A 22,625-nucleotide genomic window follows, 5' to 3' on the forward strand; every position below is an offset into this window, starting at 1 on the left:
ACACAAAATACATTAGTACACTGAAAGAGATTAAAGAAGACCTAAATCAATGGAAAGACATCCTGTGTTCAGGAATCAGAACCCAATATTGCTAAGATTGCAATACTCCCCTAACTTGATCTACAGACTATATGTAACCCCAGTCAAAATCTCAGCTGGTTTCTGTATAGAAATTGATAAACTGATCCTAAAATTCATATGGAAATGCAAGAGACCCAGAATAGCCCAAGCAATATTGAAAAAGAAGACAAAGTTGAAAAATTCATAGTTCCCAATTTCAAAACTTACTACAGCAAGACAGTATGGCACTGGCATAATGACATATATATCAATGGAACAGAATTGAGAGTCCAGAAAAAGATCCTCATATTTAGAGTCAATTCATTTTTGACAAGGATGTCAAAACAATTTTGGTACTGGGACAACTAGATATTCACGTGCAAAAGAATGAAGTTCTACATCACATCATATAGTAAAAATTAATTCAAAATGAATCCAAGACCTAATGTAAGAGATAAAACTCTTGGAGAAGAAAACATAGGTATAAATCTTCAAGACCTGGGGTTAGAGAATGGTTTCTCAGAAAATCAAAAGCACAAGCAACCGAAGAAAAAATATGTTAAGTTGACTTCATAAAATTAAAGACTTTTGTGCTTCAAAGGATGCTATCAAGAAAGTGAAAAGAGAACCCACAGGAGAAAATACTTACAAATCATATATCTGACAAGGGACTTGTATTCAGATTACATAAAGAACTCTCAAAACCAATAAAAGGACAACCCAATTTTAAAATGGGCAAAAGATTCGAAGACACATCTCTCCAAAGAAGATATACAAATGGACAATAAACACAGTAAAAGATGTTCAACATAATTAGCCATCAAATAAAAACTACATCATTAGCAAGTCAAAGCCAAATAGCAAGTGTTGGCAAGGATATAAAAAAATTGGAACCCTCATACATCACTGGTGGGAATATAAAATGGTGAAGCCACTTTGGAAAACAGTATGACCATTTTTTGAAATGCTAAACATAGAATTACATTACCCAGCAATTCCACTCCCAGATAAAGAGTTGTCCTTGAAAAATATGGGTTTGAACTGCACAGATCCACTTACACATGGATATTTTTTTGATACAGTACAGTATCGTAAATGTATTTTCTCTTCCTTATGATTGTCTCAACATTTTCTTTTCTCTAGCTTACTTTAATGTAAGAATAAAATATATAATACACATAACATACAAAATATGTGTTAATCGACAGCTTATGTTATTGGTAAGGTTTCCCATCAATAGCAGGCTATTAGCAGTTAAGTTTTTGGAAAGTCAAAAGTCATATGCAGATTCTCAACCACACAGCAGGTTAGGGTCCCTAACCTATGCACTGATCAAGGGTCACTGTATATCTAAGAGAAATGAAAATATATATCCACACAAATTTGTGCACAAGAATTCCTAGCATTATTCATAATAGCCAAAAAGTAGAAACAACTCAAATGTCCATCAGCTGATGCATGAATAAGTCAAAGGTGATATATATTCAAACAATGAAATATTATTTGGCTACAAAACGGAATGAGGCACTGATACAAGCTGCAACATGGATGAACCTTGAAAGCATTATGCTAAGTGAAAAAAGCCAGTTACAAAACACCATATACTATACAATTCCATTCATGTGAAATGTATAGAAATGTATAGATGAGGCAGATCCATAGATTATCCATAGATAATCCAAGGTAGATTAGTGATTGCCTGGAGCTGTGAGGACAAGAAGGGGTAATGAGGAATGTAGATATAGGGTTTCTTTTTTGGGATGTTGAAAACTTTAAACAGGAAAACTCTCAGCACCGGCTAGGACACACAGAAATAGGTATTGCCATATGATGTGGGTAATAATCAAACTACAGAGCTGCTTAGCAGTACATGTCAAAAACCTCAAATACATGCACACCTCTTAGGATATTCACCCACATCTTAAAGAAATAAAGATGTGGGGGCGCCTGGGTGGCTCAGTTGGTTAAGCAACTGCCTTCAGCTTAGGTCATGATCTCAGGGTCCTGGGAGCTGAGCAGGGAGCCTGTTTCTCCCTCTCCCTCTGCCCCTCCTCCCTGCTTGTGCTCTCTCTCTCTTAAATAAATAAAATCTTAAAAAATAAATAAAAATAAAAATGTGCATAAAGACATGACTACAAAGATGCCTGTGATAATATTGCATTACTTATCATAAAAAAATTAAAGTGTATTACTGTAGTTCCTTCATCCACATATCCATCAGTAAACATACACAAAAATGGTTATTGTCATCTATAGATTTCAGAATATAATTTTAAAAAACACATTATCAAACAATATATTCAATATTATTTTATCTTTTAGAAATATACAAAACAGATAATGTGGAAATTACACACCAAAATGTTAAAAAGTGGTTTTCTTCATGGGAGGTGAAATAAGATGATGTTGCTTTTACTTTTCTTCTCTTTTCTTAATCTGTATTTTCTAATTTTTCCATAATAAAGGAAAAAGTTACTTTTGAAAAGAAATAGTTGATAGTATGTACCCTTAATATGATGTGATAAAAATGGCACCTCATCTCTATGGTCTTCCTCCACAAAACCCATGAGAAAAATATAATCATAAAAGAAACATCAAATTCCAAGAGGGGCTTCCTACAAAATACTTGACCGGTACTTCTCAAACTGTCAAGGTCATCAAAAACAAGGAAAATTAAGAGGAACTTAAGGAATCATGATTCCTAAATGTGATGTGGTATCCTGGATGTAATCCTGGAACAGAAAAAGGGCATCAGGCAAAAACTAGGATATCTAAATAAACTATGGACATTAGTTAATAATAACACGTCAATATTAGTTCATTAATTGTAACAAAGGTTCCAGGCTGGTGTTAAGATGTTAATAGAGGAAAATGGGTGCAGAGTATAGGGAAATTCTTTGCACTAATTTTTCTGGTAATCTAAAATTGTTCTAAAAAACTAAAAGGTATTTCTAAAAAGAGAAATAATAGTATCTTGAGTTTAATTTTTACTGTTCTTCAGTTTCAGAACACAAACACACATACAGAGAGACACAGGGAAAGGGAGAATGAATAAAATATTAGGGTTTTTTTAAACATATTATAAAAGGAGTTCCTTACAATACACTATATATTTATCAATACACACAACATCTGTATAGGTAATAGATATGGTGTAAATATGTCTGTACAGATCTCATCTACTTAAACCACTCCTATTTACACAGAAATAGAAATACAAGATAAAAAATATAATTCACAGAAATAAAATTACATAAGAAGTATATATTACAATGCATCTTCATGTGCCGTAAGATGTGGTGAACCTTTAGCAGAAGGCTTATTTTGCTCAGTTAACAAATTAGGCATCCCTAATTTCTTTTCTTACTGAATGCTGACCACTAAAATAGCACATCATGTACTCCTAGAGGGAGCCAAGTCAGAGAGCAGAGAAAGTGCTTGCTAAAATAATTTTCTCTTCTTTCCCAAAAGGGAAAAAGTCAGCAGTGGTGACCAGTCCTGCTGAGCCCCATGGAAGTCAGTTCCCCTAAGTCCAAATAAACTGTAGTCCCTTATGAAGCCTGCTGAGAAGACCAAAGGGAAAAGGCATTCCACTTGTTAAATGTTTATTATTTGAACTTCGCAGCCAACTATAATAAGGGAGAGGGAAGCTGTCTGCAAGCTGCATGCAGATTTAGCTACTCAAATTCCATGAATGTGAAATAGAACACTGAGCCTAAACCCTTAAAATTTACTAGGCAGTAGCTTGAGGGAGGTGGTAGTTGAGAATAAAAGCTTGGAGCCGCTAATATTTGGGTCAGTGATTTGAAAGCAGCTCAAGTCAACAAAGAACTAAAATTCTCGACACTGGGAAAACTGTGGCTTCCTCTTGTTCTAAGAATCACAATCCAGCAGAGAAAAGGTACAATCTCTTCTCTCCTGTATCTCCTCTCACTTTGATCTACGAATAAATATTTTTACTTTTTCCTCAAAGCTGAATTCTTATCTATTAAACTGCTGGTGGGTGGGACCACTACAAGCTAAACCTTTTTTCACTAATCCTGTGATTTACAGGATGTCTTCTAGCTGAATCTCAATGACCACTCACTCCGTCCTTATTCTCCACCTTCCCAGCTGAATGTGGCGGAAATCCTTTTACCAAGATAGTGACGTGATGTCTCGGGTTGGATATATCCACAGGAATGTGCTTTATATTACGGTAGGATTTTGGCTATGAGTACTAATTAAATATCAAGGGCAAAAGCAGAATACATTTTAGTATATATCATGATGAAGTAAGTCTACTTGAAAAAATAAAACATATATATATTATTTTTATATAACATATGTATGTATTATTTTCCAAATTCCCAGGCTAATTATAGCTCAAATTAAAATAAAGTAATAACAAACTGGAGAAAAATCTTTTTTGAGATGAACTGAATCTTTAACCATCTAAAATACAAGACATAAGGAAGAATGAAGTTGAAAGTAAAAAGGTTTGACTGTCATGTAAATACGAACCAACAGATTTACAGTAAAGTTTTGGGCTCAAGGACTGGTTCTGCTGCTAATGGTCCATCTTCTTGGGCAAAAAAGTTCAGCCCTTTGAGCTCCAGTTTTCCCAACCCTAAAATGAAGATATAGATCTGATGTCTCAAGGTTGAGATGAGGACCAAAAACCTTTTACGAAGTATATGTTGAATTAAAGAGAATTAATATGAAAACTGGATCAATGGTATATTTTAACCAATCATCTACTAGATAATAATAGGAATAACTATCAACAATTAAATGTCTAGTATGTGTGGGGCGCCTGGGTGGCTCAGTCAGTTAGGCGTCCAACTCTTGATTTTGGCTCATCACGATCTCAGGGTGCTGGGATCCAGCCTTGTTGGGCTCCATGCTCAGCTGGGAGTGTGCTCAAGAGCCTCTCTCTCTCCCTCCCCGCCCCCCCGCCCCTCCTCCCCCACTTGTGCACTAATAATTCTTTAAAAAATTAAAAATAAATGCCTAATATATGCAAGAACATATTATATGAGGTCCTTTATATTTTAATCCTCATTTTAACCCCCAAGGGACATCTATAATCTACTTAATAGAAAAAACCTGATGAGAAAACAGGTTCAGAAGAGCCAAGAAACTTGCCCAGGATCACAAAGCTAGTGATAAATGGCAAAACTACAAATCAAAACAAAATCTGGGTCTAAACACCATGCTCTTTCCACTAGCCATTTAGAACTAATCTGGCATGAACAGGAAACAAGGCATTCACAGCAGTAAATTTTCCAGATAACTACATTTTAACTTCAAAATTTTATGTAAATCTGTCTAAAAAATATAACGTATACATCCTTTTTTGCTTTTATTAACTAACCAAAGATGAAGGCTTTCCTCAAAACTCAGGATCATGACTGTAGGCATTTTGAGGTAGATCACAGCTGTAGTTCCTGTAGTTTTCTCCTAGCTAACGCCGAGCTAGCAGACTGAAACACTGGTATTACCTCTCCCAGCCCTCTGCCCCAGCTACTCCGCAGTCAGGAACTCAGAGAACTCACGGATACAAACAAATCTAAGTCAATAAGGCCCTGGGATAAGAGCCTGAAGGTGGTTCCTGCTAAACACACCACATATGCTAGTTGTGCTATTTGCATCCTAGCTTCCTTCTGGACTACAGCTGTAATCTGTCAAGATGAGAGTCCCTAAAGATTGACCCTCCAGATAAATGGAGCCTTACTAAACTGAATTAACACCTTGTTTCATAGTAGTACCCCATCACTTTAGATTTCAATTTTCTGAATGTCATTTTACTATTTTGAAAACGAAATCACAGGATTAAAATACTTAACTTCTAAAATCTACTGTAGAGCACACCCTTCAGGAGATTCATACACTTGTATTTAATACCTGAAACACAACAGGTAATAAACACTCTCCTGGAACAATAACGATGGTAAACTCAGTCTCAAACTAGACACTGGCCGATGGGGGTCTGGCATTTGAATGCATTCAAGAAAGTCTCTCCTTAGCCTAAATTCAGTCTCTGCCAAACACCCATCTTTCGTCCTTCTACACCAGCGGAAGGAATGACTGGATAAATGCCTCTTTGTTCGTCAAGGATAATGTGTAGCACACAGCACGTAGCTGCTCACAAGTATGTCTCCCTCTCCCTGTCCAGGCAAATGTAAACACCCTGTTGGAAGGGAGAGCTGCATCCTCATCTTCTGTACTCTACTCCCAGAGCCTTGCATGGCTCCTTCCAGACCACAAGTGCCTCAAGAATGTACATCCCATCCTTCATTTACCTTGTAAGTGTTTAATGGTACCAAAATGTGTTCCCTCTTCTACCACCCCACTCCCTCCCCCATTAGTCCCTGCAAGGACGATAAGGCCCTCCCTTTTCATGACATTGCTAAAATATCTGTGTTAAACAGTGGTATAAAAGACAGAATCCCCATTTTAAAAGTAAGGTCACAGGAAAGATCCTAGGGAAGATTAATGTTTATTTTCTCACATGCCATTGATAAATGACATGTACCTGCCTTCAACACACAGTATGAATAAATATGTCCTTGCCTTAATAATAAAAGATACATAACTTCAGTCACAGAATTTACTCTGTATATTTTAACTTTACTTTAACTTCATCATTTTTACCTTATTGAAACTAATGTGCCTATTGGTACTGAAGACAGTACAATATCAATAGTTGAGGTTACTGTTCATTTTGATTTCAGACATTTATACTTCATTAGAAATAACTAAAGCCTTCTGTCCCACCTAGTCATGTCATGCCTGGTGCCACTCAATTACATGTATCATCAGTACTATTAATGTCTACAGTAAACGATTTTCTTAATACCTCTTCACTTTGGATTTTTTCCAGTTGACTTTTTTAATACCCAAATCCACATATGATTCAGTGAGTTCTATATTTAATTCTCCTTCTGAGTCACTTGGAAGTATTCCTAATTTTGCAGCAGATTCATAGAGAGAAATTTCATCTTTTAGTTCCGTTAATTCTTCCTAAAACACAAAATTATTGAAAATTATTTTCTTATATGAAAGAATCAGTCATTCATCTATGCTTCAAAATTCATTTTAATGATCAGCAGAAATGCTTCTTCACATACATTAAAAATAACTTTAAAATAATGCTGCTATGAACATGGGTGTACAATATATATATTAATACCTTTATATATGTGTATATATAACTTCAGAAAGGCCAGCACATATCGGTTTTCAAGTAAACTGAACGAACAAATGAATAAATGAGCGAGAAAGCAAATGTAAGGAGCTTCTCTCACACCTCCCTCGCTTACATTTTGTCCTCCACAAAAAGTGTCCCTTGGGCTGGGAAACTGACAGCAGCACTTTTTGGCTTTCTAGAGGACAGAGTGGACTGGTTTGCCAAGAACGTGTTGTACTTTAGTCTGCCGGTGGGAAAAGGCAAAATATGTCTTTCCAGCAGAGGTAATACTGGAACTGTTCCTCCAGTGGAAAATGTAAGTAGCGCTGGAGGAGATGTAAGAGAGTCGCGGTGAAACTGCAGGTCTCCCACACCTGTAGATACACTTATCTCCAGGACACACCCAGAAATGAAAGGACACGCCATGTGAAGGGGGCGACAGCCAGACTGATGGGGCCGGGGGGGCGGGGCTGGCTCTGCTGTCAAGACAGACCTGCGCTTGACTACCTAACTGTGTGGGTGAGACTGTGAACAACTCTCAGCGCCCGGTCTGGAGATGGTCCAACTACCTCTTTTATAAAGAAATCCAAGGTTCAGAAAAGTGATGTAAGCACTGCCTAATTCAGTTACCCAAAGAGTCTCTTCCAAGTGGCAACACTCACTTGCAAAGCCTTGTTCATGTTTTCACTCATAGCATGTGCTTTTTGTGCTTGTTGCAGCTGGAACCGTAGCTGAGCCACCTCCTGTACGGAGCCTATGGGGAAAAAGTCATAGAGTACACCAAAAGTAAAGGGACAAAGTACCCACGATGTACAGAAGAACACTGAGGTTACAGAAGTGGAGTTTTGCTTTATTACCTTTTCATTACCTTTCTAGGAGTACGAAGGTATAGCCAGTGGGACCCAGAAGGCAGAGGTCCAGACATTTCCAAGACATGTCTACACATTTAGTATGGCTCCTCATATGTCCTTGGGAGGTTGAAGACTTGGGACTACTGTGACCTTGCTATGAATCAAATCAGCCACGTCTACAGACCTTAATACTCCACAAGTCCTTTAATAGGAGCATAACGTTCCAACTCACAGAAAGCCAAAGCAAAAATTCTTTGGAACCCATTTCTACCCTCTAATAAGAAAACTACATCTTGCTGCCTTTAGCTTCTTTCGAAATGCTTTTATTTCCACCACCCCCACCTCCACATGTGAAGAAAGCATATTCAGGCCATGCTTTGGAAACTTCAGTAACCTAATGTTTTAAATGTACTACGGGAGGCTCCCTTAAAAGGGACTTTATTGGGCTTCCTCAAAAGAAAATGAGCATCTGGGAAATGGTGAAGCAAAGTAATGATGGCATATTATGCAACTAAAGAAAATCTTATTTTCAAAGCCTTTAGTGGCAAGGAAAAAGGCTCACTAAGTAATACCATGTGAAACAAGGATACAAAAATGAACAGGCGGGGGGAGTCCAAACAGGGTATGAGCCAATTTTGCCCCCACCAAAACCTACGCACACACATATTTTGACAATCTTTGACTTTAGTACTTTCAACTTCTGAGTAAGCTACTCTGATACACCTTGTACCAACAGTCTGAATTGGCTTTACACGCCAAAGTGTGACTTTCATATGTCAGGTCATGAATAACCGTTGAGCTATTTTCACAGCAGGAGCTACTCACCAGTACACAGGGCAGTTTTGTTGGTAGGATAGTTTGCATAAACATGTGACTATTTTATTGCCTTTTACTCTAATGTCATTCAATAAAAATGAGTAAGAAATAAAAGTATTGCTGAAACTAATGACAAACAGTGTATGTCTCAAACTTAATACCATGGAAACCATATGAGAAATCTTAAGCATGACAGAAATATAACTCCCTAGCTTCAACTGACCACATAACTGTGAGAGGAAAAAAAAATTAAAGAAAGAAATTTCACAAAACGACAGAAATACATGATCAGACTGATTCTAAAAAGCAAAATATAATGAGATTTCATAATCATTTTTACTTCCCAAGGATAAAACCTACCTTCTAACATATATTTTATTGTTCAATTTTTGTACATTCAGCTTTGGTTTGTTTTCAAAAATGCACTATGTGCAGAAGCAGGGAATTACCTATGTGTATGTGTTCAATTTCACTTGAAGGCAATACATTAAAAACATTAACAGTTATCTCTGTGTAGTAGGATTATTGGTTATTTGTATTTGCTACTTTGTACTTGTCTGTGTTCTCTAAATTATCTAATGAAAATGCATTAAACCTTTATACATATATAATAACAATGTTTAAAAAATTGTCACTGATGATCTTTTCTGCCTTTACTGGATTTTTATAACTCATGGATCCTACTATGTTCACTCTGCATATTATACTAGCCTCCTGGGGAGGCAAGAGGCCATCCCAGACACCCACCTGAGTGCAAGAAGTTGGCACACTGCTTCTGACTCTCCTCTAGACTTCTTGTCAATCTGTTAATGATCTCAGTCTTTTCTAATTTGGTTGCTTCTTGATTCCTTTCCAGTTCTTTCACTTGATCTTTCAAATGACAACAAATATCTTCCTAAGTAGAAAAAGTATTCAAGAAGTCACTGTCATGATCACTTATTAAATACTGATCTAACAAATATAATACATAATTGGATTCTAGGTCAAACATAAAATCATCACAGAGCAGCATCACCTCTTTTACAAGGTTAAGTGCACAGGACTGGGAGATAGAACAAACTTTTATGATCTTGGGTGAGTCATCAACTTCTCCATCTGTTTTTTCTTTTGTAATTATGCTAATAAAGGTTAAATTCAGTGATTTCTAAAGTCCTTTCTGTTCTACAATCACAAGACACTGACATTCTAAAATTAGATTCTATTCAAGCCAAAGAAAATATATTACACTTCTATTTGCATGTTACACTATCAGTATAAGTGTATGTACATATATTTAGGCAGACCACTTTGAACCGTGGAATCTGTATCCCAAGACAGCAAGGATTCAGATAAATACATGGAAACTCGCTCTATTCTGAAGAGCCAAAAGCTCATTCTACTTTGGCAGCCAAAAATAATCTCTCCCTCTTCTGAACTTCTTTTATACTTAATCTGTTTCTCTCTTATATTTTTCTTTCTACCTTTTACATGTCTTATTTTTCTTAATAAGGTCTCCTTGAAGGTACCTATGCAGTGCCTTACACACAGTGAGTGCTACAAAAACAAAGGAACAAACAACCTTTAAAAATAAATGACAAAGAAAACCAGACAGGATAAATGTGTGTGTGTGTGTGTGTGCGCACACACTTGTGCATGCACACACACGCATGCATTCGTATGTGTAACTGTATGGGGATATATAGAAAAATATGGAGCACGTATACAATATATTCAAATTTCTTCAAAAAGAAAAAGGTGTTTGGGAGTAATAAGCCACGGAAGTCCCAAGACTAGGGAGAAGAAATCATCACTTCTCATTTAAAAAAGATTACACAGGCTGAATTCCACCCAAAAAGCAGAGCATGAGACAGGCAGGAGTAAGTTAATTGGCCAAAGTTACCTGAAAAAGCCTGAAGAAAATAAGTAGTAAAAAGAATATCAAGAAAGGGCTTTGAAGCAAAGAAAAGGCATTTGGGGCCTAATCCATCGGATAACCTAAAGCCCAATAATGCCTTAAGGACAGTAACACAAGGTACACCTCATAAGGATACTGACAGCATCATTAAGTGGAGGAAAGACTCTGAAGTCTCCTATTTTAGTTAAAAAATTCATGTGAATTTTGCCTTCTATTTCGTAATGTAGTCATGTCTGCTTTAAATTTTTTCTACCAAATTTCTGAGCAAAATGAAGCTTCTGGAAACTGCTCCATGTTTATTCAACAGTGCAAACCTCTTGGCACATTGCGGCCGATTCCCAGGCCAGCTTGAAAAGTATGGTTCTAAAGCGCCAAAATAACATGGCAAACACAATGAATGGGCTAACATTAATGACAGTGTGAATGTGTGTGTGAGAAGGGGTGGGGAGACAACATTTATGGGCTGGGGAGGCCATAATAACTTTTATAAGAGACTGAGAACTGGCAAAAAGAAAGTTCAAGAAAAGGTAGATTTGAAAAACATAAAGAGAAGGCTGACTGTGGCAATATTGCAACAATTGACTGAACTACGTTGTTTCCTGTTGACAAGTTCAGGGAAACCAATTACACTCATAAACCTGCTCAGTTTCAATACCAAGAAACAAACAAAATGAGTGGTTCCTTCTTTTCTATGGGTAGTTTGAGTGAGAACATTCAGCTCAAGATGGTTAAAGGCAGACAGCTTTAAGACTGAACAAGACAAGTGTGGTGACAGAGATAATAGCCAAATCTATGGGAGCAAATAGAATTGAACAGATTTCAAGTGCACAGAGAAATGAGGACTAGGCCACACAGAGGTCTGTGGGAATCTCTAAGCCAAGAGAAGGTGTTTCAAGTGGAGCCTTTAAATATAACGTTAAAGGAAAGTTGGAAAGTAGACCAGGCAAAAGTCATGACATAGAAACCAAAGTCCACGACTTCACCAGAAGCTACAGATTTCAAGAAGACCAGAATGAAGAAAGATTTTATACCATCAAGGAGATAATCAGAGATCTTAACCTGACATTCAGAGATCTCAGAAAATGACATTTCCATGAATGGGAGACAGAAGACAGGAGGGAGAGTCCAGGAGATGGTCTGCTATTAGAGAGTTCTGTCACTGAAGGAACACGGAGCTCCCAAGAAGCTTTGGCTGAGTATCATAATAATATTAGTTTACAATTGTAGTCCTTTCCCACCAAGAACTAGTTTTTCATAAAGCAGTAATTTTTAACCTTTTGCAAGGGGAGACATGAACCTCTTGGAAAATCTGAATAAGTCTGTGGGTCTTCTCAAAAAAAAAAAAAAAAAAAAAAAACGCATTTACTGACACCCAAAAGAAAATCATACCCACAATTTGAGAGGATCCATCAAAGCCCTGGCGTCTAGTCATAAACGGCCTTAGCCGATGCCAGGTTTAAAAGTCTGTGTAACTAGCACGGGTGAACATCGGCTCTGTTAACACTGTAGTGTAAACTCTGTTAACACTATAGCACATAGGGACACAGCTGTATGTAACTATGTGAGAGCTGCTCAGAACCTAGAAATTGGCAAACTTATTCAAGTTCATCTACTAAATTATCCAGTTATTTGTACCTTTTTACAACTTGCCAAGAATTGTTTTACTTGTCTTAGTAATGTGCTAAATGGAGCTTAGGAAAGGGTTTATATGAAAGGGAAATATTTAATATACCTCTTCAATAACTTTATAAAGAAAAAGAGGGCAAGGGGCAAAATGCAGAATGTATGTATGGTTACCAGCTACTCTAAGAAATCAAGCCCCTCTGTATAGAACACTCATAGATTTTTCTGATTATAGGCAGGCACCTCTACCTAGCTCCTGGCTGATCTTTACAGCAACTTTCTAATCAGGAATCTCAATTTGGATTCTAAGATAATATGGATTGTCTTTTTATTAAAAATACTGCTGAGCCAACTGATCCCAAATTGACAGCACAAAAGAAATACTCTAAGGAAACATTCCCAAAAGGAAAAACTATAAACACTTTGGAATCATCACTTTGCAAAGCAGCTATGCAATTATATCCAGAGACTAACATCAGTGTACAGTCTATTTAAAAAAATGAAATCAAATCAGTTACAGAATATAACAGTGGAAAAGACCTTAGTCAACAACTTCAATTTGTGGTTCAGGGGTCTGAAGCCCAGTCAGCACAGAATCAAGACTTTGTTCTGTATTCTAGTCCAGGGTCTTTCTATTGAAGCAGGTGGGGGTGAGGGGTAGTGGTGAAAACACAGAATGGAGTGGACACAGGGGTTAAACACAGCAAGAATTTCTTTCAGCCCTCCCCTGTGTAACATGTCAAAGTCAGCAGAGAATGGAGAGATCCTCAACACTGCAAGGAAAAGCCACCAGATTCCACCCCTCTAGTCATCCAAGAAGGACCACTGTCCAACTCCAACTAACTTTAATGCTACTACACAAACACAGCCAAAATAAATAAAACTATATCTCAAATGCCATTTGTTTAAATACTAAAGATTTTTTTCAATAATTTGGCATAGCCTTTGTCTTTCCCCAGATAGCCTCCACACCAAACTCACAATATTTTTCTATACAAAAAAAAGTATATTTAGGAAAATAAATCTAATAAAAACTCATATAAACATATAAAAATAACATGGTATACAATTATTACTGGCAATAATGCAGTACTTATGTACATAATCTTATGTACTTCTACATAACACATGGAAAAATTTAGTCAGCCATATAAATAGAAAATAACAACCCAAATCAGGATGAATTTTAAGTGTGGTGGGATTGGCCATTCCCTCCCATCTTACTTTTCGGCTCTTTTCCCTTGGGTTAAATTAATTCTGAAATTACATGAAGAAAAGTGCACTCTGAAATCTTATTCGTTCAAGTGATTACCTGGGGTTTGGGACACAAGCAAACCCACCACCTGAGTCACCCTCATCTTACATTTTATTCCCTTTGGGGTAAAAATAATACAGACTGTGAGAGATGCTCAAGTTTCACATCTCGGTGATTTTAGATCAGACTTTCTTCCGTATGTTATTACATTACTCTCAAAAATGAACTCTTCTCCCAAGAACCACTTCCAGACAATATTTACTGACAGGTAAATTGCCCAAGAAAGGCTTTCTACTGATTAAGCTACCAGGACAACCTCTCAAGTTCAGACCAGCTCCCAGAACACTCACTCTTTTCAGTATGGATTTACTCTAGGGCAACAAGAACAGTATGTATAAATACTCTACAAATAAAGGACTAGTATTGTGAGAATTGAGAAAGTACTAACCAATCCTATAAGAGAAAGAATTTCCAAAATTAAGCCTTCAGGACATCTTCACAGATTAAAAATCATTGGCTTTTAAGTTTTACTCATAAACACCAACTGTAAGCATGATGAACCACAAAATATCAGTTACAAAAAATAACCAGCCTTACTCGTTTAGAACAGTTGCTCATGTGAAATCATCCTAACCTGTTCCTTAAGTGCAGTAACTGTAGCATCCAATTTCCTTTGTAAGGACAACACTTGCTCTTCATGCTTCTTCGTGAGGCCCATCACAATGCTCTCATGCTGCTCTCTAGCACGCTGAAGTGATTCTGAATGACGGAGGTCCAGCAGCTGCTGCTTCAGGCTCTCCAGAGCCATTTCAGTTGTCCTGGACTTCTTAATCATCTAGTAGATACACACAGCATAGCCATGTTTACAGTATTTTGACTCTGTGCTCTCTTTATGGACTGTAATGCTAAAAATCAACCATCCTTTAAGAAGAATATAGACAAGGAAAGGGTCTCCCTATGGTGGCTTTAGTTCCTTAAGACTTCCCTAGCTGGGACCCATCAGGCCCACAGTTGCTGGAAACATCCACTGAGAAAAAGACTCTGTAGTTACCTGAGGAGAGTGATGGAGGACTTTTCTCGGCATGACAGCGATGTGGGTACCAGACAAGGAATCTGCTGCTAAAATAGTGGTCCCAGTGCTGCTGACATTGCTCTGTGAGCCAAGTGTGGGGGCCAATCCAATTGCTGGGTCACAGAAAAATGACAACTGTTTCTTGACAGACTGATAAAAACTGTCAACGATCACTTGTTACAACAAAGTTTTGAAAACCGTACCTATACAGTTGTTGAAAAATAATGGTGTACTAGGCTAAATAATGGTTCCCAAAAGAGGTCCATGTCCTAAACCCTAAACCCTATGAATATGTTATGTTACATGGCAAGGGAAAAAGTAAGGCTGTAGACCAAATTAAAACTGCTAATCAGATGACCTTAAAATAAAAACAATTATCCTGGATTATCTGGGTGGGCCCAGTGTATCCAGAAAGGTCCTTAAATGAGGAAAATTGAGGCAGGAAAGTCAGAACCAGTGACTGCTGGCTCTGAAGATGAAAATGGGCCACAAATCAAGGAATGCCACTGGCCTCCAAGAGCTGGAAAAGGCAAGAAAATGGATTCTCCCCTAGAGCCTCCAAAAAGCAACAAAGCCCTGTTGACACCTTGATTTTTACCCCGTGAGACCCATGTCAGACTTCTATGCATTGTTTCAAGCCATTAAGTTTATGCTAATGATAGAAAATCAGTACACTTGGTGATTCTGTTGTTGCTTTTATTTATGTTTTCATTTATGGCTTATTTTTTATACTTGCAATGTCTAACTTATAAAAAGATCTAAAAGTTGTAACATTTTACTACATAAAAGCAATTCAACTTTTTATAAGAACTATCAATTTTCAAAAAGTTAAAAATGCTAATAGTCTCTTACACACAAAAATTAAACACTCATAATGAGGCTTATTCTCCATTTCTATTCCAGAGATTGACTATTTATTCGAATGCTGTTTAAAGTGCTTATGACAGGGCGCCTGGGTGGCTCAGCTGGTTAGGCGACTGCCTTCGGCTCAGGTCATGATCCTGGAGTCCCGGGATCGAGTCCCGCATCGGGCTCCCTGCTCAGCAGGGAGTCTGCTTCTCCCTCTGACCCTCTCCCCTCTCATGCTCTCTATCTCATTCTCTCTCTCAAATAAATAAATAAAAATCTTAAAAAAAAAATAAAGTGCTTATGACATTTATTCATTTGCTCAATAAATAATGTGACTACTTTAGGCAGAACTTAGGCAGGGTTCTAAGCACTTAAGGACACGATGACAAGACAGGCAAGGTCCAAACTCTTACTATTTTCTAATGAGAAGAGATAAACAGTAACAAGTAAACAAATGAGATCATTGCAGACAGTTTTAAAATAGAGTAACAGGCTATGGCATGATGAAGGACAGTAGGAATATGGAACTATGGGCTACTCTAGATATAAGGTGGCTTGTTTTAGCTGACACCTGAAGGATAAGGAACCAGATATGAGAGAGCATTGTTTAAATTCTTTCATGAAACCATCCTCAGAACTAGGCACATCTCATCCAAAACCAAACTCAGATTTTATAGTCACTTTCAATTTTTTTTATTATGTTGTGTTAATCAACATACATTACACCATTAGTTTTTGATGTAGTGTTCCATGATTCATTGTTTGCGTATAACACCCAGTGCTCCATTCAATACATGCCCTCTTTAATACCCATCACCAGGCTTGTCACTTTCAATTTTAACTACCCTCTTTCCCCACCTCCAAAATGGCATCACTCTCATGAGTCACCCCCCCCCCACGAAGCTTGGCTACCAATGACTTGTGACCATTTCCAACAATTAAATGGCTATCTATCTCATTAATCAAAGAATGTGCCACCACTTTTGTCTTCTTTTTAAGATTTTATTTTCAAGTAACCTCTACACCCAACATGGGGCTCGAACCCACAACCCCCAGATCAAGAGTCACACGTTCCACCAACTGAGCCAGCCAGGCTTCCCTGTGCCACCACTTTAAAGGCAAGTCTACTGGGGTCAGGAAATTTAGGTGCTGCTGTTTTGTCAATAACTGGCTTTGTAACCTTGGGCAAGTAATTTTGACCTCTCCAAAACTTAACTCATCGATAAAATGGTAAACACGATGCCTCATGCCTCACTAATCAAAATCCCAACAAGATTTTTTACAAACATAAAAAGTTGATATGCAAAATCTAGAAAGAAAATGTGAGAAAGAGCTACAGATTTTTTTAAGAATACTAACCGTAGCCCTTGTTTACCACATTTCAAAACACACCATAAAACTATAGTCGTGATAGTATCAGAGCGGAAAAGAGAAATACATAAGACAAAATATGTACAGGTTACATCAGTTTTCACCAACAACATTCACTCAACATATACTGACCACCTATTATGTGCTGGAAGGCAGGGAAGACTTAGGAAAAGGAAACCCACGAGCAGGGGGTGTTAACCAATTAGCAGTGTTCTGTGGGAAGGACCTTCCAGAGAGAAGAGACGGTGTATACAAGTACATGAAAATAACACACACACTATTGAGTTTAAGGAGAATAAGGGAAGAGGTAGGCAAGGATCACATGGCCATTCCCATGCCATACTTCATCCCACAAAGTGAAGTGGGGTCAGGCTTTAAGCAAGGGAAAAACAATCAGTATTTTAGAAAGACTGGCCATAAGAGAGAATTTGGAGAAGGAGTTAAAGACTAGAGACTAGGGGCGCCTGGGTGGCTCAGTGAGTTAAGCGTCCAACTCTCAATTTCAGCTCAGGTCATGATCTCAGGGTCATGAAATGAAGCCCGGAGTTGGGCTCCATGCTGGGCATGGAGCCTGCTTAAGATTATCTCTCCTTCTCCCTCCCCACCCACCCGCCCCCACCCCAACCAAAAAAAAAAAAAAAAAAACTAGTTAAGACACTTGTACAGTAAACAGTAAAATCCTGAATCAGGGACACACAGAAATGCGGAGACTCAACAGAAGGTAGCAGCTGACTGGATGGAAGGGAACAGAGGAGCTGAGGTCTCCTGCAGACTTTTATCTGGTGCACAGATGCCTGGGCAGATGCGAGCACCATCCCTCCAAAGTAAGGGAAACAAAAGCAGGCTTATGGTGGAAGAAGATATAAACTGCAAGTTCTGCTAAATTTAGTCCTACATTACCAAAAGTTAAGTAAACTTTTCACTGTAATAAATACCTTTTACCATAAATAATCATGATAAATACTTACCTGTTCTTCGTTCACTTTTAGTGCTTGTATTTGGGTCTCCAGTACTTTTATTTGTGCTTCAAGCTGTATCTCTCTTTCTTTTCCATTCTGAAAGAGTTTCTGTGATTCTCGGAGGCTGAGGGTCAAACCATCCTTTTCATCTACAACATTAAAAATGTTTATATAAATAGTAAGTTACTGTTATAGGGACCCCAATTTTCACAATTGCTTATCAAATATCAGATCTGTATCATATAAATGTTCGGTTCAATTCAGATAGTAAACTTCAGTTGATTTAGGGAAAACCAGGAAAGTTCCAAAAAAAGAATGCCTGGGTGGCACCAAAAAACTGAGAAAACCAGAACCACTTCCCTCAAAAATCTTACTGTATACTTTTGAGAACCACAAGATTTCCTAACAATGATTTCAGCATTTGTTTACTTGAGAAGCTACATAGATGTGACAAGTCCCTGCTAATCAAAGAAGGAATCTGAGGACTATTTGCTTTCACTGCATATATGCAATGAACTTTTAAATTCACCTAATCTTAAATTCTTTCCACATACTTTACCGTAACAGTTTACAAGTTCTTCTCTCAAAATAAATTTTATAAACATTACAGAAAGAGACCTTTTCACTATCAATTAAGTTTGAAACAAGCTAGAGTTCAGTCACAAAATTATTCTACAAAGTTCACCACTGACCAAAACTACAGAAAGCATGAAGAGTAAGCAATTATAACTTGAAACTATGTTTCCTCTATGTGCCTCTCCCAGTAATGGCTCTATTTTTCTTCTTGACACACCCGAAGGAGTTCAGGATCACTAACTCACTTGGATTAAAACCCTACATTAATTTGTAGGCTTAGAAATGTACTGCAAGCTAAACACAAGTCTCTCGGGAATTGGAATACTTCAGCCAAGGTAAACTACATAAGGAATCAACAATTTATTAGGACAGAATGCTATCAGCATAGTTAAATAATGTTCACTGATAGAAGAGAAAGAGGGAGAAAATGAGGACCTTGAAATAGAATGTTCTGGTGAGAAGTAATCCAAGGCAAGGTGTCAAAAGTCCTGGGTTTTTGTTTCATTCTGACGGACTCATTATGAGCCCTCTGACCAAGTGCATCCACTCTCTAAGTTTCATATTTAAAATGAGCTGTTAGAAACAAGATAGCTAGCTTTAGTATACCTCATAAATGACAGCACCCAACAGGTATCATCTTACCTTTGATTATTAGAAGCTGGTGATTCAGATATCTAATTTGATGCTCACTTTCATTTAACTTTTCAACTAAATTGTCTAGTTGTCTCTCTTTTGCTTTGTTAAGAACCTGAAGTTGGATAATCTGCATATTTTCTGCAGAATCTGCATTAAAATTAAAGATAATTTATTAGATAAAAGCATACCCAAATGTAAATTTGTGGATACAACTCATTAGTATCATGAAATCAATTCAATGGATTGTGACTAGCATTTTAAAAAAAAAATAAGACAGAATATATCAGAGTGCATCATGAATAATGATTATTTCGTGAAACATTTGTTTTAGTTATACATACTTATTTACATAGATCCTCATCACAATGTAAAAAAGGTACTTCTTACCGTGGTCACTGCCAGAAAAGTTTAAGAAGTCACTGGCCTAGAGTATAACCCTGAGTCACTACCATTTTGGCTAAAGAAAAAGCATATACCAATTACAATGGAACAGTTCTATGCTCTAGGTTCTATGCTCTCATAAAATTGGGGGAAAAAAGTACATCAGCTTCTATAAAGCCATTTTTAAAGAAAATTTCTAGAAATTCTTCTCAAAATATTTTAAACAGGAGCGGGAATTACATCATATTCATGTTCATGCTAGCACGTAACTGCCGCATTAATAAATCAATGAATAAATTAATAAAGAATTTTGAGGTCTCCTTTCAGAAATGATTGAAGTCATTTTAGGGACCACTTAAAAATGACTGGGGGGGAAAAGAGAAAAAGTGATGTGGAGGAGATGCGCAATAACTAGAAGCTATTTCACATGCCAGAGAGCATGACAATAAAAGTTAAATGTAGGAATCGCTGATTCAGGTCAGTCAGACCATAAATTATGGCTTTTGGTTTCGGGTGTTTCATCTCCTCCAAACTCTCTAGTAACACTTTTCTCATTCTCATGTTTATACCTGTACTATGTAAAGGGAATTTTTTTTGGCAAATGCTACATGACGAAACCTGAGATAACTCTAGTTTAAATTCTGAGTATTAAGTACTTTATATCAGTTGCCTAATTATTACACTAAAAGTCTAAAAATTAAAAGAAAAACTTAAGATGATAATGGCTGGCTTACTAAATTACATTTCTATGTAGTAATGAAAAATCTAAGATTGAAGAGAAAACTTGAATTTCATTTCCAAATTAGACTTCAGTAAGAAAAACATATTATCTAAAGAAAAGTCTTAACCAACTAGAACTGAAATATACAATTAAGAAGAACTTCTATTAATGTTTTATTATGGTAAGTTTCAAATATATAAGGTAGAGAAAAGAGTGCAATGAACCCCATGAACCCATCACCCAGATTCAGTAACTACAAACACATGGCCAGTCTTGCTTTATTTATATCTCCACCTAACATTACCCCCAACAACACATTATTTAAAATAAATCCAAGACTTCGTATCAGTTTATTCATAAATACTTCAGGATCTCTAATAATAATGGAACTTAAAAAAATCAACCACAATCCCATTATCACACTTTAAGAAGAAAATAATATTTGAGAATGTCCAGTGTTCAAAACTCTGCAATTCTGTTATTAAGAAATAAATATAAACTTGATACATACTTTCATTAGCTCCTAAAAATTGTTGTTGCAGGCTTTCAAATGTGTCACTTCCTGCTATCTCCTGGGCTGGTGAGTCATTATTCTGGGCAGAAGCCTGATAAGGTTTATATGTCACTTTATATGGTTCCAAAGCTTGACAACTGGGACCTTGCGATGTAACATATTGCTATCAAAAGATGATAAATGAAATTGACAATCAGGATTTGGCCTTTTCTTTGAAAATAATCTGAATTAGACACCTCAATTTTGTCAGGAAATTTAATTGTGGTACAATTGCAAACTTTATACATACATCTTTGCTTAAAAATACCACTTACAGTCATTTAACACTGTTAATTAAAAGTCTATAAAATATAATTTTATGTATCTTAATTGTACTTCTGAGCATATAATGAGGCCAACTCCATAAATAACACTCAAGAATTCAAATAAGAACGTATATAAATATTTAAGAATGATTTAGGTGATGCCAACATCTTGGGAACATAAAAATGTACATATTCAAAAACAAGAACATGCCTCGTATATAATAAATATTCAGTAACACTTGTGGATTAATATTCCATAGAGATAGAAGAGAAAATGACCACCTTAAAAGGATCAAAAAGTCATCCCGTCATTGGGTGACACAGAATAGCTGTTGGCAAAAAAAGAAAAGCTATTGGCAAAATCAATGTCACTCCGAAAGTCTAAGAAGCAGCCACCTATATCCTAAGGTCTTAGCTCATTAATAAACCTTCGGGGGCGGGAGGGGGGGGCAAAAAAATCTGTTTCTTTCCTTAACATTCATCCTGTCTACTGCTGTATCATCTCAAAATAGATAACAGCTTTGAAGTATTCAACCTAAAATTTGTTATAAAGGTGGTGAGCTAGAAAATCAAGGTAACTAAATGGTATCATCTACATAGATTTACCACTTTAAAACTATACCAAGATACCCGAACATAGCTTCTCATTGAAGCACGGTGAAGTGGCAGAAGCCAAAAGCAGCAGTAAGTGAGGATGGTTATCTTTGGCAAACTTAACTTTTACCATTTAACTCTTTCTGGAACGTCTCTATTTTAAAATTCTAACTTAAGATCATGATTTCATTAGATTGTAAACAGAAAACAGCATGACTAATTCAGCATGAGCCTGAACACTCCTAGGGACTTTTGTACTTAAAATAAAGCTTACCATTGCACTTACATACATTTTTTAAATATACATATACACATACAAACAAATGGGTGCACACATACACACAAACTCCTGAAAGTCCAGTTCTTATAATACCTGGAAATGATTCCTTTGAGGATCTGAAAATTTAATTACATTGGTTGGTTGACTATTAAATTCCTGCTTCTGACCATTGATATATGGCCTAAAGTTTTCAGGAAGGTGATATAAATCTGTCTGTTCATAATTACTTGGAGGACTATAACCACTTCCACCTTCATCTTCACCTTCTTTGGGATGGCAGCCAGGACGCTGGTCATCATTTTTACTTTGACTGTCTTCCCAGCCGTTGCCACTTTTCTCTCCAATATATACATCCCGAATCTCATTATAGTCCTAGTAGATAACAAGAGTAAAACAAAGGCACTAAGATCTATTCCCACCCTCGCCAAAGTCATTATCCACTCGATACTTACATTTACACTTTGAGATTTAGGGAGCACTTGATGCTCACGCCAATTCATCTCCAATTGCTCAGAGCGATGTAGTCTTGGGAAAAATCAATACTTTAGATTTAGAGCCCACCACTTATTTGGATACAGATAACACAAAGAACCCCAAGATTTTAACGTCTTCCCTCTCTAACCTTCACCTAAAATTCTAAGAATTAGTCTACAATTTTACAACCGTGTCCATTATTGCCTACAGAGAGTCAAAAGAA

General features: G+C 36.9%; 1 protein-coding gene across 1 annotated transcript in view; it reads right to left on the bottom strand.

Annotated features, from left to right (window-relative positions):
* CEP152 (centrosomal protein 152) overlaps window positions 1-22,625 on the bottom strand; it is a 94,993-nt gene that overhangs the window by 57,726 nt on the left and 14,642 nt on the right. Inside the window, 9 exon segments of the mRNA XM_025884337.2 lie at window positions 6,902-7,065; window positions 7,894-7,985; window positions 9,646-9,793; window positions 14,305-14,505; window positions 17,931-18,070; window positions 19,140-19,280; window positions 20,747-20,912; window positions 22,022-22,300; window positions 22,381-22,453. Of these exon segments, the coding sequence (XP_025740122.1) occupies window positions 6,902-7,065; window positions 7,894-7,985; window positions 9,646-9,793; window positions 14,305-14,505; window positions 17,931-18,070; window positions 19,140-19,280; window positions 20,747-20,912; window positions 22,022-22,300; window positions 22,381-22,453 (1,404 nt within the window).

This window comes from Callorhinus ursinus, unplaced genomic scaffold (assembly GCF_003265705.2).
Source record: "Callorhinus ursinus isolate GAN/ISIS: 27379988/994484 unplaced genomic scaffold, GSC_fseal_2.0 scaffold25, whole genome shotgun sequence".
In the NCBI taxonomy this organism is placed as follows: Eukaryota; Metazoa; Chordata; class Mammalia; order Carnivora; family Otariidae; genus Callorhinus; species Callorhinus ursinus.